The 15,776-nt window shown below is 39.7% G+C and overlaps 1 protein-coding gene across 1 annotated transcript in view; it reads right to left on the reverse strand.

Moving 5' to 3' along the window:
• Positions 1-3,470: 3,470 nt before the first annotated feature.
• The window catches only part of IL10RB (interleukin 10 receptor, beta), a 12,837-nt gene continuing 531 nt past the window's right edge, over positions 3,471-15,776 (reverse strand). Inside the window, exons 2-8 of the mRNA XM_010585325.1 lie at positions 15,633-15,762; positions 13,720-13,843; positions 12,236-12,405; positions 9,858-10,024; positions 8,095-8,245; positions 6,421-6,578; positions 3,471-4,162 (exon numbers count right to left, since the gene is read on the reverse strand). Coding sequence (XP_010583627.1) covers positions 3,950-4,162; positions 6,421-6,578; positions 8,095-8,245; positions 9,858-10,024; positions 12,236-12,405; positions 13,720-13,843; positions 15,633-15,762 — 1,113 coding nt within the window. The 3' untranslated portion in view covers positions 3,471-3,949. The remainder of the gene's footprint in view (positions 4,163-6,420; positions 6,579-8,094; positions 8,246-9,857; positions 10,025-12,235; positions 12,406-13,719; positions 13,844-15,632; positions 15,763-15,776) is intronic.

Raw genomic sequence — 15,776 nt, forward strand, 5'->3', positions numbered from 1 at the left:
CGACGATCGACGACGCAGCACCAGCTGGACCCGGGACCATTAGGACATCGTGAGATCAGCAGTGGTAGCTATAACCTCTCTTTCTCCTCTCTCTAAACTTTACTTTTCTCCTTTCTTTCACCCATCTCTAACTATCGCGTGCCTCCTCACAGGCAATACAATAAAGTTTTACTGTGTGATTACTGCTATCCCCTTTGGTGTTGGTCACCTTAATTTTGCACTTTCGAGATCGTAGCAAACGAACCAGTCGTCAAGGAAAGAGATGCTCTTCCAGAGAAGAATCCCAGGCAGTTGCCTTCTGAAGGAGCTACTGTCTTGGGAGAGCCCGGGGAATTGGCCTTATGGGGCTAGAATTGAAGTTTCTGAATACCTCATCACCCCTTGTCACTTAGTCCTTTTATCTAACTGTAACTGATTTACTGGGTCTTAGCCCATTAAATAACAAAATGCTGGAAAAACCCCAAATCCCCAGGAACAGTTGTGTAGTGACGTGTGAGTAAAAGCTGTAGACGTTAATGGCTTAGCTGAGTTTTAGTCAGTTTAATATGAAATGAGGTGAACAAAACATGTCAGAGGTGAGAAGTCAGAAGCGAAAAATGAGCTGGGCTTTTCCTTTTCATAGCGCTGTGGATTCTTCCTATCCCTGTTGCACTTCATGAAATTTGACCTAAAGTTCCTTCTATGTGTGGAGGAAGAACCTTGTTTGTCTGTGGCAGGTTCCTTCAACTGATGTGGATCATGCCTGGAGGTGAACATGCTCCACGTTTACTGCAAGTCAGGTCTCAATGAGCACCACATCTAGGAGCTCTGAAGTACAGCTTATCACCGTCTTTTTAGTCATAAACCCTCTTCCGAGGTCAGAAGAGTGAAATTTAGCAAAGAAAATAGGAGTCATCCAAGAAATGCCTTGCCTGGTGCATCGAGCTGAATCTGTCTTCTAACGGTCACTGAACGTACAGCTTCCCCTGTCCTCCTCACAGTGCGTTGAACAGCCTCGCTGAGGTTTCTCAGGTGCTGTACGCGTGAGCTACAGGCCTTACCCCTCCCCTGCTTGCTATGTCATTACACATGTGATGTCCAACTGCTTACTGAGGGGGCTTCTGTCTCTCCGATCACTGTGGTGTCCGCATACCATAATCCTAATTTAAGAGCTGGGGGAAATATAAGGACAATGCAGCTAAGCGATTTAACCTGAGGTGAGAAGTCAGCAATGAAGCATTAATCACAGTCCTCCACAAGGTCAAATCATTATTTAACATTACTTTTGAATTCCTTTATAAACAGGAATACAAATGATGCTTTGCTACACTGCACAAATGCACATGCTGGATGCTTGCATGACTGAAAGGAGAGCAGACAAGCAAGCAGACATCAGTGTTAGAGGATGCCCTGGCTACAAGGTTAGCTCTACATGAAATAAGACTTCTGGCACCAGATAATCAAATCAGGATTTCACAGAATGTCTTTCTGCCCTTTCAGGATGATCTTTATTAAATATATTCTGCATTGGAGTCTTCATTTCTGTTCTGTGTGGCGTACAATCTCCTAACTTTGTTTACCAAGTTATCTGCATTAGAGTAACACTAGCAATGGAGTAGTCTAATAGCTCTGCCAGCTTGATGTCCTCAGAAAACTGGAGCACTGTATGATTGAGGGTTGAACCTTTGCTAGGATTGTACAGGTCTCTGGACTTTCTGGAAACTTTGGCAACACGTTGAGATGCAGAGTTGGGGAAAATTCATTCCTATTTCATGCTAGTTGCGGTGCAGCTGGAATCTTAATAAATTTTTCATTTTGGAATTCACTATATAAAGGCTTTTTGACGATAGAGACAGTAGGTTAAAGATGGGCTCACATGAACTTAAAACAGCTGTTTCTTTAAAGACACCACATTCCATATCATAGAAAAGTTAAACAAACAAAGCGGTCAGGACAAATCCTTCCTTTCCCCACGTGTTTGGATGTGTTGAAAGAGGAAGCAGTATTCTGAGAACAGTCTTTCCCTCTGCTCCCATGTGGTAATACAATTGGTTTTGGCAAAGACAGGAGGGGAAACGCTTCCTCTTTTTAAAAGGGGGAACTCAACCTCTCAAAATTTCAGAGACCATGTTCTTGCACACATTCTTCCTGCTTTAATCTAAAAAGACTATCTCTGCACAGCCAAGATTATTTTTTTCTCTCTCCCCCAATCTGGCTTACCAATGAACCTGTAATGAAGTGGCACAGCACATGGGGACTGCCTTATCTGTGCCCTCATCATAACCTTTGAACCAGCTGACTGATTTCAGCCACATTTGATGGACAGTAACTTCCCGCTCTTCTGTGAAAATCAGCCAGTGGATAGATGAAAGCAGCTCTACTAAAAGAGTGAGGAAAAGGCAGGGAAATCTCAACCCTCTTCTCTTCTGACAGCAGCTGGCCAGCCAACTAGCACATGCATCGATCATCTGAGCTATGCTATGTGTTTTATGCCTTCCTGAAAGCCAAAAATTGAAGCTGCTACTGTGGAAGAAGAGATAGGGAACACACAGGGAACTGAATTTTTACAGTGAGGAGGTGTACCAGACACAGGACATCGGCCTCCATTAGGATCAGCACTCACAGTGTAGCTTTGGTGAAAGGTGAAGAAAAGCACCAGTGAAACAAAATGCCTTAAAAAAAACAAAGTGAAAATGCTTCCCCATTTTTTCCATATCCCACGTTAAATCAGAATATAATGAAAATTTAAAAGTGCAGAAGAAACATGTGCAGATTACATATAGCTGGGTGGTACAAAGAATCAATGCCTGCTCTCCTTACATTTTCTGCCTGCAGCGACTCCCAAGAAGTGAATATTTACAAATTAAGTAACAAACCTCAAAACCATAGCCAAAAAATTTGCAATTCCCACATCAAGTTATGATTTACACACAACTTCATTCATGGCAAGTTACTTTTGCTGACAGAATTTAATTTTTCACTCTCATTTTCATGTAATAATACATACAAAAAAATTTGTGTCACTCTCAAAATTAGTGCACAGTGCAAAGGTCACACTTTATGCCCCAATGTTGGTGTGGACATAACCTTCATGTGCATGAACATGGCTATGCAGGTGAGATTGTATTATGTAACATGGGAGCCACATCAACCTGGATTTACATTTTTTGAATTAAGAATACGTATCAGTAGATAAATAAAATGAACCTACTTTTTAACTCCCACTTTAGCTGCAAAGTTTTCCACAGACTTCAGTGGATTCTGGACCAGGTAGGCAAAATTTAATTAGCCATAGAAAATGCAGGGCAGAAGCTCAGGGGATTGAGCAATACCTGAACATACAGGGCTATCTGGCAGTGCACTGGTATGTTCCCATTATTCTTAGCGATGAAGTATGAGTAGACCTTGCAATGCAAAACACACTGAATATTTGTGTTTGATTTATTCATACCAAGTTCATACCATCATGATAACTTTACAGTTTTGCACCAGGTAAAAAAATATTCAATAGAAAGATTACGCCACGAGGGACATCCTTAAGAAATACACACAATTTCTCATTACAAAAAATAAGTCAGATCAGGTCTTTCTTTACAAAACGTGATTTTCTTTTACAAACCTTATACAATATATCATTTTGATTAGCTTTTGCAATAAATAGTTCATCAAAGTTAAATTAACTAGTATTATATATATAATTGCTTTTTAAATTAATGTTGTAATACAGTCCAAGGTATTGCTACAACTTAACAGTGAGCCACCACAAACAGTGGCAAAAATTACGTATCATATAATTCCTCATTTATAGTCAAGTTTCTTGTACTTTAAAAAAATAATATGATTCTCTGAAAAGTCTGTGTATACATCTTCGCATATGAATTTTTACTGTCTTAAGAATGCAGCAATAAGAAGATAAACTCAACAGCCCATTTGTTTTTCTTTTGGTCCGAGTGAAGTACGAGGAGTGCATTTAGGCCTTTTCTGAAGCTGGTACTATTCTTGAACCAGAATCTTCTTGTTCAGAGTCCTGAAGGTGCTCTGTTGTCTTGCTGGCCTCATCCCCAGTCTCATCACTGTTATTTTTGGATTCTTCTGAAATGACAGTTAGCTTGTCATAAAAAAGATGCTCTTCTTGTGGGAGTGGAGAAAAAAACTGCGCACCACTGGGAGGCTTACTCAAAAACTGTGAAGGAAAGAGGAAATGAGAATTAGGCTGCACCAGTCATACTATCCTGTTTGCTTAGAAATACGTTTTATATTGTTTTCCACACATCAATTGGTTTTCTCAACCCTTAGAAGTCCCAGAATAGTGACAATGTAATAACCTCTCTGCTCACTTTAACATCCTGTGCAAGGTTTAGAAGCAAGTCAGAAGTGCCTTTATTTGCAAGAAGATACCCCCGGGGTTAGCGACTTCTCTGGAATATAAACTTTTTTAAAAAAATAAAATACATAGGTTTTGTTTGTAAACAAAAACTAAGAATGGTGACTTGACTGTAGGCAAAGGAGTTCACAGAGATATTTGTCAAACAGCTCCAAGAGATGTGAATCGTGCCTGCCATCTCAGAGAGCTGTCTGCTCAGGCATCAAATAGTGATGCTTTAAATGTCAACATAAACCATAACCATTTAGTCAAGTAAAGGAGAGAGAAGGGGATTTGCGGGGCTATGCAGTTCAGTGAGAAAGATGACTTAATTTTAGTACCGAAATATCACAACTTCCTCCCACTCCCTGTTCTATTGGTAGGATGGAACCAGCCTCAAGAATCAACATGGACTTTGCACGATGTCATGACTGTATTTTGAATGTCAGCACAAGAACAGCACACCTACTCAACACAGTAATAATATGTCAACCACTCATTTTGGCAGCTGAAGTGGCAGTTCATTTTATTAGTAGGGGCTGGAGAAGTACAACTGCCTTTTCTTCCTGTGACCTGACCCCTGTCTATTACTTTAGTACATTTTATGTAAGAAACAAGCTGCTCTGTCAGGAGTCCTGTTCACTGTAATTACAAAAATAAATACTAATATTATTACTATTAGACCTTTTTCTAGCAAACTGTGATTTGAAATGTTCTGTCAGTAACCTGTAATCTCAAATGTTCATGTAGTGAAATCAATGCCTTTGATAAATGGCATTTTAGGTAAGCATGACTGACCTTTGATTACTGTGATTAACCACTATAACCTACTAGCACAAAATGAAAATTCTCCCTTTCTTATGAGAAACCTGTAAGAAAAATGGAATTTGACCACATCCTGTACTGATCAGAGCAATGCTACCTTACCAACAGCTGAGCTCCAGGTTCAGCAAACTACTGTGTGCTGAGCATGTGCTCAACTTAAAGCACAAGACAATTGCTAAGTCAGCTGCAAAGCCTTAGTCTGCTAAACTTTAAATGAGTCAAAATGAAAGACACAGAGAAACCAGGAAACTAAGAATAGTATAGGTTGCTAACTTTGGCATACGTAACACTCTGTATAACCTTGTTTCTTGGAGGAGATTCTGATACAGCCTTTTTATGCTGCTATATGGGTAACAAGGTCAGTGACATTCCCCTACAGTAATGGCTAACATTGCCCTCATTTTATCTTGAATTTTCAGACTTCACTACATTCTTTACTTAAGTTAAAACTCATTATTATATTTGTGAAAGAGCTTTGTTTCAGGAGAACAAATGTGCAATTTTAAGTCTAAAATGAGACAGGGGAGACAGATACCTCAGTTGTTTGCTATTTAAAAAGAGGAAATGAAGGTTAACACCTGTTATTCTCTCACTTTAAAATGAAAGAAAACATCCTGTTTCTAAGCCATATAAAGCTTCCTATTACAAATTATGCAGTTGCTTTAGGAATAAAAGTCTATGCCAAGTTTTTAAACTGTTCAGCTTTTAAATATTTTCGACCATTCTGTGCAGAACAGTTCAAAATGACAGTATTTTAGAATTTATTACACATCCGTATACTTCAAAAGGAAGTCTAATTTCACTGCTTCTTACTTATGTCTGTGCAGCGCCACAGAACTTGGTGAAAAAACCTGAGGTAACATTCATGCAGAATTTATGACCTTATAATGCCAGAAATTAAATATTAAATGAACTAACTTCCACTACCTTTCTCATGCTGAAAAGTACTTTCCTTTGTCAGCTTTTTCCAAAGTTCATGACTTCTTCATTTACACTTATTTGAATGGATTTTTATGTTTGGCAGAAGAGCGAATTTTACCATACATAACAACTATATAACAACAAGTAACCAGCATTGCTCCTTACAGTCTAAAATGCCCTCAGAATAGTCCAAACTTTACCGATGGCTAACCATCAGGTCCAAATGAAAGAAGGCAAAATAAAAGAAGCTCTAAAGGTTTTGGCACAGAGAGCCTTTGAAAAGCACGTGGTTCTGCTGAAAAAGCTGATTTTGTGTTAGGTAGAAAACAAACCTCTTTCAAGTGTTGGGGGAAAATATATGAAGGGCAGAAAACATGTTTGGTGAGTCGATAGAGATACAAAAAGGAAAAGAAACAAACAGGAACAGATATTACGACGACCAGCATTGATCCTATAAGAACGGTCACAATTATCCACACAGGAGTTACACCTGCAAGAGACAAGAAAAAAAAAAATTAAAACCGTGACTATTAATTTCTGAATATATTCTTTTCAAATTATCACTTTCTCCACAGAATAAAAAAAAACCAAACAAATTATTATAAAATTGTAACTGCAAACATAAGTCTTTGTTTCCAGATGCAAAAGACCTCTTAGCCCTTAAATTTTTAGTCTGAATAGGCTGAGGAAGTTGTCAATAAAGTAAGCTTACAAGCCATTATATTTAGACATTTACAATTACATACTGGTGACTCTACATGCAATCCTAGCCAAATGATTAAAGGAAAAAAGACCAACAGAACCATCCACAAGGTGATACCAAAGCTACTGTACACTCGTTGGTGTTTCACAAGTGTAGGAATTGACACATAACACTACCAGAGTATAGGCTTTCACTTTTCTCTGAAAGAAATCTGTAAAAATGGCAGCAAAGTAAAGACTGCAGGGCACAAAAGTCTGTAAAATTCTAAACTACTGAGGCTTTAAAAAAATTTTGTCATGCACAGGGCTTTTGTAACAGGCAACGGGAATGAAGATATATCCATACATCACTGTATAAATGTTTTAAACCAACCTATGCTTGCTAGGCACTGTTCTAGCCACGAACAAGCAACACCACCACCAAAACCCACCTGCAATTCAACTGCAGTGCATGCAGATAATATACATGTGGGAAAAATAAATGAGGAAACATTTTATGAAGAAAAACATAGGAGAAACAGGTTAGCTCAGTAGCTTCCCCAGGCTTCTGCCAGATGGCTTCCTCATTAACTTGTGTCTGTGCCTCTGATTTTTCACATGTTATCTGAGGGTGTAAGTTAGCTGAAATACACATTATGCATGTGAAAAAGACAGTATCTAGGACCCCATCCTTTCTCTTAATTAGGGACGTGAAGCTCCCTGCTAAGACAACAGGGTCATGGTGGTTATTGCTGGACTCCACAGACAGAAGCTAAGGTGTCATGGCTGGAAAGGAAAGCGCTTTTGGTACTTAAATGCCTTCAAAATGAGAAGGAAAGTATCTACACAAAATATTTGTTTATATTGTTGATTAATAACTGCTGTGTTTCACAGAGAAAGAGGATCATGGCCTAGCCTCGTGACAGACACTGGCAATATCACCACAGATGAAGCAGTTACAAATGTATGGAACAAAGGCTTTCATAGAATAATAATACAGGTGATGGTAGAAGAAATTCACACAGTGTGATCAGTGAAGAGCCTATGCTCCATTTAACTCTGATTTGCAGAGTACGAGGAACGCAGAGGCCTCTACAGCAAAGTAAAGCATCATGCCATTGGTGCCATATTGCTTGTAGTTCTCACTTCGTTTCCAACTCCTCTGCTCCAAAAGCACACAGGTATTAACCACCAAACAATGCTGAAGTAACAAACACATCAATTTTTGGAAGATTTACACGTTACACCAACTTTCATTTTGAATGGCTTTGCGTATTTCCCAGTTCCCGACAGCACGTGTCCCATTGTATTGTCCCAGGTATTACCGTTGTGGGTTGTCTGTTCACAAAGGTCTCTGCTCAGTTCCCCTGTTTTGTTCCACTCAGGGATAACTGCTTGCACTTGAATACAATATATTGTCCACGGCTCCAACTGAGATAATATTTCAGAGTTATGTTTAGTATCTATGTGAGTTACCTAATAACAGAGAAGAATACAAAAAAAAAAAGCACAAGTCCAGTGAATGGACCAGCTAAGTAATTAAAATTACATTTAGTAGGATAAATCCTAGCAGTTACAGCCGCAATGTGAAAAAGGCTTTTAAAGGCAGAATGAAATGCCCTGCCTGCATCACATAACTGATAACTCTACATTGATTTCAGCTATGGTTAGAGTGTGAGACCATTCACACCACTGACGTTCTGGCTGCTTCTAGCAACATTAATGAAGTTTTAGGCTAAAGAGGCTTACAGAGATGTGATAAATGAGATCTGCTTGCAGAGAGAAACAATTGCTTAAACACATGAGATCAACTAAGAGTGCTGTCACAGGCAAACATAATTCAATTTGAGACAGAGCAAGTAGGATGGATGATCTAGACAAAACCAAACCAAACCAAAACAAAAAAGACAAAGGCTTGTGGAAGCTATTAGGTGACTGACAGCAGATGCAACTTGCTGTTTAGAGGCATGATTGGTTATGTCCCTGTAACTATACAGTCCCTGCAGAACATAGGAATCCCTACAACATGCCCCATTACGTAGTAACAGACTCTTTCTCGGGGGTGAGAAGACTCTATAGCTAGGTTTCAACATTTTGAGCAAGTGTCCACTTCAAAAAACAACCTATGAAGTTATATAGCCTATGTCTTTTGCTTCTTTGATCCCTATGAAATTTCCCAGACTTCTGCTCTGAAGTGTGCTTTTAACACTTGTAGCTGAAGTTCCTGCTTTCTCTGGTAATCTGCCTAAGTTTGCATCCCATATGCATAAACACCTTCATTTCTTGTAGTTTGGGAATTGAAAACCAGTCTGGTTTTGGGGAAATGATGATCCCTCATTTTCTGGAATTGAATGCCAAAGAATTTTGCGGTGTAACAAATACAAATCAGAATTATGTAATGAAGTCCTATTATATGAAAACTGCACTACGTACAAAGCACTAATTATACTGTGGCTGGTATCTTCCAGTAAAGGGCTTCCTTTTTCCCTGTAATAGAACTCATGACCCTATAATTAATATATTATTTATGATCTTTATCCATGCATTTTTTATTGAGAAGTCTTTTCAGCCAAGTAACACATCTGTCTGTGGAAGAGGCTGTCCATGAGAGGAAGAAAGCGAATTACAGCTGATACAAATTGAAGAAGTGAAGGTGACCACAGTTAATATAAGGCCTTATCCATGGTGATAGTCAAAGCCCAAAGTCCCACGAAGAGCACAAGTATTTTAATGACGTAAGATTTGAAACTAAGTCAGTTTATCATCACGATGACAGATACTGCTGAAGTTTACCCTTGCTTGTATGGCGGGGAAGACTGCGTCGCAAATAAAAACATCAGTAAACTGAGGGAATAAACTCTAATTATGGAAAGAGCAAATTATATCCATGCTACTGTTTAACTACACAGCTATCTGCCATTTGCTCTGAGTAGCAGTTTTAGTGACCAGACTTTATTACACTGTAATTAGTAGAGATACATTTTTACTTCAGTACCATTAGCTTTCAGAACTTCGTCAGTATGGTATTTTACCAAGAAATGCATATATCAAAGTCATGGAGTCCCAATACCCAGGAAGCAGAAGTTACCTCTGTATTGCTGCCTTTCTTCCAGTACAGTATTCTGTAATTCCATGAGCCGTAGTATTGCTTTAGAGGCCACCTGTCATGTTCATGTTCAGCAAAAGGGCCTATGAAATCCACATGCAGGGACCCAGACTCTGACTTCACTTTTACATCAGGTGGCCCAATGACTGCTGCATATTAGAATGGTGGAAGAGAAGAAAGAACGGAATTCAGTTTCACATTGTTTTCAATTCAGTATTTTTATACAACCCGTAACAATTCACACTTTAAATAATTTTATCTATTAGAAGAAAGCAATTTCCTTTCATGGGTCAGGCATAAATAAATCCTTTCCTTGTAGAACTGGTCTTGAAAGGGATTTATTTTTGCAGTTACATAACAGACACTATTGCAGACTACATTTTCCACACAGTAAATTAACTCAGTTCTCTTTTACCAGCTGTGGTGACTCCTGGGAGAGGAAGGACTATTTCTGTAGGTTATTCCTCACTTCTCCTTCTGGGCCAAGCTGTCACAACATCTGTCTTTTCTGAGTAGACCCTCTAGTGAAGTGTTCTAATGTTTCTTTCATTGTGATAATTTTGAAAAACTGAAGCACCTGAATTATTTCTGCATGTCTTACCAATTGCTCTCCTTAGACTGAATATTACGTTCTCGCATTTTGTAAATGGCTTGTCCTTATTACGTTTTTGTGCCACTACCTAAACTATTTCATGAGTAGCTTAGTTATCAACTGTGTTGTGTCAGCAATGAGCTCTCCATTAAAGTCTCCTACAATTACAGCAAATAACTCTGCCTCGGCTGCCTGTACTAAAGTTCTGCCTGTCTACAGTTACACTATAAAGTGTCTAAGAAAGGAAGAGCTCAATATACAGACAATTTTGCATTCCTCTAGAAATATATACTTCTATAACTAAAAATAAAACAAGCCTGCCTGCTGAACCTTACATACATGTAATGCTCATGAATATGTTGAACTTATGAAAAATAACGTGAGGATGGTCTTGGTTACTCTGGTTTTCTTAGGCTATTCCTACAATACAGTGTGGAATTTATTAACAAAGCACTAGCAGAAATAATAACACAGAAAGGAATATCGAATATTTTTATCACGATGCCTTGCTCAGATCAGCTATGACAACATTAAAAATCCTCATGTCCTCCTCAGAGATTTGGCCAGTTGGCCAGTACTCCCAGATCTCTCTTTACAGGCAGTTTTATACTCAGAATTTCCCATTCAGGAATAAGCTGCCTTTCCAAAGCCAAGCCTGCTCTGAAGGCCACATGCTCTTTCAAATATATGTCAAACTACAACTCTGTTAATGATTTACAAGTTTGCTCTCTACTCTGAAAATCCAGCCATACTTTTTGTATTACATTTTCTTTTGGCAAGTAATTTATACTTGCAACGTTGTAATTTTTTTTTCCATGCCATGTTTCAGTGATTCTGTTCTAGGCAAATTAAATTATATCAACATTATGCTTTTAGAGAGATAACCAATAAAAGCATTTTGAAAAACAAGGCTGTAAACTGTAAAATCACACTCTAAAATTCAATGCACAGAATGATGAAATTCAAGCAAATGGAGGCAGAACAAGGAAAAAAAATTACTTTCAAAAGTTTTTCTCAAAGATGAGGTGTAACAGATGCTTCCTGCATGGTCTTGTATTAACAGCTGTGAGGAGAAGAAAAGCCTTGGGTAACATTAACTACATAATCTAAAATAATTTGATTTTGCTTATGAGTGGAATAAGAATGTACAAAACAAGGGACGCTCATGGGTAAAAACCACTCTCTCATTCCCAAGCTCAGGTGACAGCAACATGATTAACATCTCTGTTGTGTACTCTAATGCAAGGCAGTGTCTAAATCATCTCTCACAAAAGACTGTAAAGCTTCACTAAGAGAATGGCAATATTGTGCAATGAAGATTTCTTGACTAAAAATTAATCTTTCTCTATGAAATTGTTTTGTTTGTTTGTTTGGGTTTTAATTAAAAAAATAAAAAGAAAGCTTTTTGCCTGACATAGCAATGAAGAAGACGGTAATTTAACTTATTTAGATATACAGGAAGTCTGAATCCTTGAAGAAAAGCTCCCCCAATCTTTATTTTAAGAGAAAAATGTACATTTTTTTAAAACTGCCACAAAAGAGGTTTCAAGTACCAATACTAACATCTAGCTATAATAGTGAACCAGCTACACTTTCTGAAAGCAACTTCTGCCTTCAAAAAATGAACGTGTTACAACTAAGATTTTATAGTTCAATGTAATGAAATTTAAAAATTATCTGCATGCTATGGCGTTTCTTATGGAGCCAGATTGTAAAGGTGCATTAATAGCAGACAATATTTTTTGTGGAAGATTAGAAAAAGGCTTACTGTCATCCATTGGCTTAAATCTGACGGTTGCCCAGTCTGAATGGTTATTTTCTGACTCTGCTCTGACCTGTAAAACGTAGTCTCCATATGCAGACAGGGAAGAGACATCGCACTCTGTGAGTCTCAAGTTTGTGCTCACATTTTCATATGTGTCTCCAGGAAAATTGATGCTGTATGGAAGAGAAACAAAACATATATGATATAGGAATTATAACTGACTAAATGTCTTTCCTCTCAATTAACTGGAAAAAGTGGCATATGTTTGTTAATACCACCAGTTATGACTCATGAACAAGAAAAATTAGATCCAGTGTATAAGAAACATCACTACTAGTGTGTACACATACGTTAAGCCTTTTATATGCATCTATAAATCCGTGATAAAGTTAGAGATTAAAATTATGATTCAGTAAATAGATGCCCTTTTCTTGACAGTGGTTACAGAACTTGATTCAACAGACAGTAGTTATCAAACAAGTCTGCAAATACTATGACAATACCACTATGCATGGCTTTGCTATCTAACTCAGACTTTGTTCAGAACTGGCTTATGATATGCATATAAGGAAGAGCCAGAGAAAATAGAGAAATGACTGGGAACCATTTAATATATTATATTCTTTCTGTTTTGCATCAAAAGCCCACCTAGGAACATAGTGATCAACAGGTAATTGCTCCCGGAACCCAGAAAAACCTTCTTTCGACTAAGATGGCCCAAACCCTCAGTTTGGGGGTTTCTCCTCAGCAGACGCCTGCCTGTGGGTGCCATCATCTCCGCTTTACATCCTACCCTGTCTTGGCCAAAGAATTCACCCTTCAGCAGGGCTGCGAGACCTCTGGCCCTTCACAGGGTTTCCTTGTCAAGCAGGGAGGCGGGCAGGAAGCTCACTGCTGGGCTGGGGAAGCGGCCAACTTCCTCGATGCAGCCACACAGACCACTTTTCCCAACGGGAAAGACCAACTCGGAAGGACACAGTGGGAAAACCAAATCAAAGCTAAAGCAACCCACCAAAACTGACAAAAGGGGACCTCAGAAAACGTGTCCTAAGTTTAAGGCACTGAACGGACAAGCCACCAGCCTGCAGTTCATTGGACATTTCCACTAAGGGCGTAGGCAAGCTGGCTGCACTGGTGGCAGAGCACAAAATGCTGCTGGAGTGAAAGATCAGATAAGGCCCTAATGCTCAGCAGGACTAAGTTTCTTGAGTCGCAAGTAACAGTTACATGATAGAGAAAAAACACACACAGAACTAATAACAGTGAATGTTAAAATGTGTTTGTGGTTCTAAAAAAAGTATGTACAAAGCTGCCTTGGGTGTGAAATGTGTAGAAAATGCCTCTGCCCTGTTATTTAGCTCAGATGATAAGCCTCTCTCAAGCTACAAGAAAGGGACAGCTACTGATCTTCCTATAAAAAAGGAAACAAATAAATACACGCAGCTGTAAAATGTGAATTAAAGAAAGTACAACTCCCCCAGACTTACCTCTTAGATTGGACAGTGTAACTTATATTCCCTTTGTGAAACCTAGGTGCATCCCACTGTAAAGTGCTACGAAGATTAACCGAAATAATTCTTGCATTTTGGGGCTTTGGCACTATTCCAGATACTGTGTGAGCAACCAAAAACAAACAAACAAACGTTTTAGTATGTGTTCCTCCAGTGACTTTGCAGTCATCCAAAACTTAATAACAGCCTTCTTTCTCTCCTTTGCCTCAGACTTCTGAGCTTATGCAACAAAACCAAATTATCCAGCATCAATGATTTCCAGTAAGTACAGTCTTTATGATATCGTCATTTATTACGCATGACTAAGTTGTTACTGCCTAAGACTTAGGGCTCATCAGGCTACGTGCTATGAACTCTCACTGAGATTGTCAAAATAAGATTTTTCTAAGTACTGCTCCAGTAGAACTATGGAAATAACATGGGTGTGTGGATTGATTTTTTTTTTTTTTCCCCGGAAGAGGAACATGAACAGTCTTTCCACATAGACCTGGGTATAAGACTGAAATAATTTAAAAAAAACCACCACAAGCATGTTTCTATTATCACTACATGGATTAGCATTACCATTTAAAATGCTTTACTCATTCTGTTAATAAGCCACCCTTTTGAAAAACAGAGATAAACAAGAAGCACCTTCGAAGGCAAGGGAGCTATTAAATATACTGTACAGATAAATGTATCAATAATTGGCACTCCTTACAACTGACGAAAACACAATTGTTTTGCTTTATTAAAAATGAATAAAGGAAACCCTGAAGTAGTATTGATGACCAGTTTGTTACTATTATGATCTAATTATTTTAGTATAATTGTTAGTATTGAACTAAAATAGAAAAGATTTTGGCCCATTATCACAACACAAACAATCAATGCAAACAAACCCTGTCAGATCAGATTGGTGCTTAAATGTACCAGGAGTAAAACCTAATGACATACATTCTAAGATAAATAACCTATTCTATATGTCTATCGTTGATGCATAAATACACGAAATTGATGTGTCGGTTACCCACCTTCAGCAGACGAGAGTTTTAAACTTAAACCCTGCTTAAATAAAAACTATTTCACAGACTCAATTCCTATGATGTCAGCCTTGCACCCAACAAATCAACTCAAACACACTTCACATCGGAAAAGCAGAAGCTGCTTGCTCCCCTGAGCCCAGACCTCCTTGAGAGATGCCGTCCCCGTGCGCAGGTGCCCTCGCCGAGACCCGCTTCGGGCACTGGCCCTCGGGACCTCTGCCCGCGCGCACGCCGTGCCCCTCCGCAGGCACCTCTGGCCTCCGCTCCCACGCCTTCTCCTACCTGCAGAACCCCCGGTACGCAGAACGCTAAGGAAGATGGGTGCAGGTAACAGACTGCAAAGACTCGGTGTGAACAACACAGCTGAAAAAAAGGCCTGGCTAGTGCAAGGTGTCTGATGTCCCCTCTCCTGCACAACCCGGTCCTCGCTACAGAGGACCCTCGCTAGGGCACTGGCCACACTGTGGGGAAGCTCCCTCCAAAGGTCTGAGGTAGGCTTGTAAATTCCCAGTAAAAAGCGGGATGCCTTTGAAGGCTTGCTTCTCCGACAGCGTCTTCTACTTGAGAAGCCACCGGGTAAGGTCTTTTATTCGGCACTGCGGACCCAAAGAGACGAGAACACACTTCTGTGGTTTCGTACTTCCTAAGTGAAAGGTCCGTACACGGCCCGCTCCCATCACGGTCCCGGATACGGCCTGTTTTGGGAAACGAATGGCCCGGGCCACTTGACGCGAGTGCTCCCCGAGGGCTCCGGCCGTGCCCGGAGCAGCACAAGCTCCGCCAGAGGCGGCCGCTTCCCGCCGGGATCTGCGGAGCGAGGTGCCGATCGCTCGTGGCTTTGCTCCCATTCGAGCCTTTCCTCACCGGGACTTGCGCACGCGTCCAAAACCGAAAAGGAAAGATCCAGTTTCCCGGCACAAACGCAGCCTTCGGGGAGAAAAAAGCGCGAGGGCTTTCGGGGCAGCGCGGCCCTCGGGAACGAAGCCGGCCGCCTCTAGCGACCCTCGC

This window comes from Haliaeetus leucocephalus, unplaced genomic scaffold, assembly GCF_000737465.1.
Source record: "Haliaeetus leucocephalus isolate CR32 unplaced genomic scaffold, Haliaeetus_leucocephalus-4.0 Scaffold93, whole genome shotgun sequence".
Classification (NCBI taxonomy): domain Eukaryota; kingdom Metazoa; phylum Chordata; class Aves; order Accipitriformes; family Accipitridae; genus Haliaeetus; species Haliaeetus leucocephalus.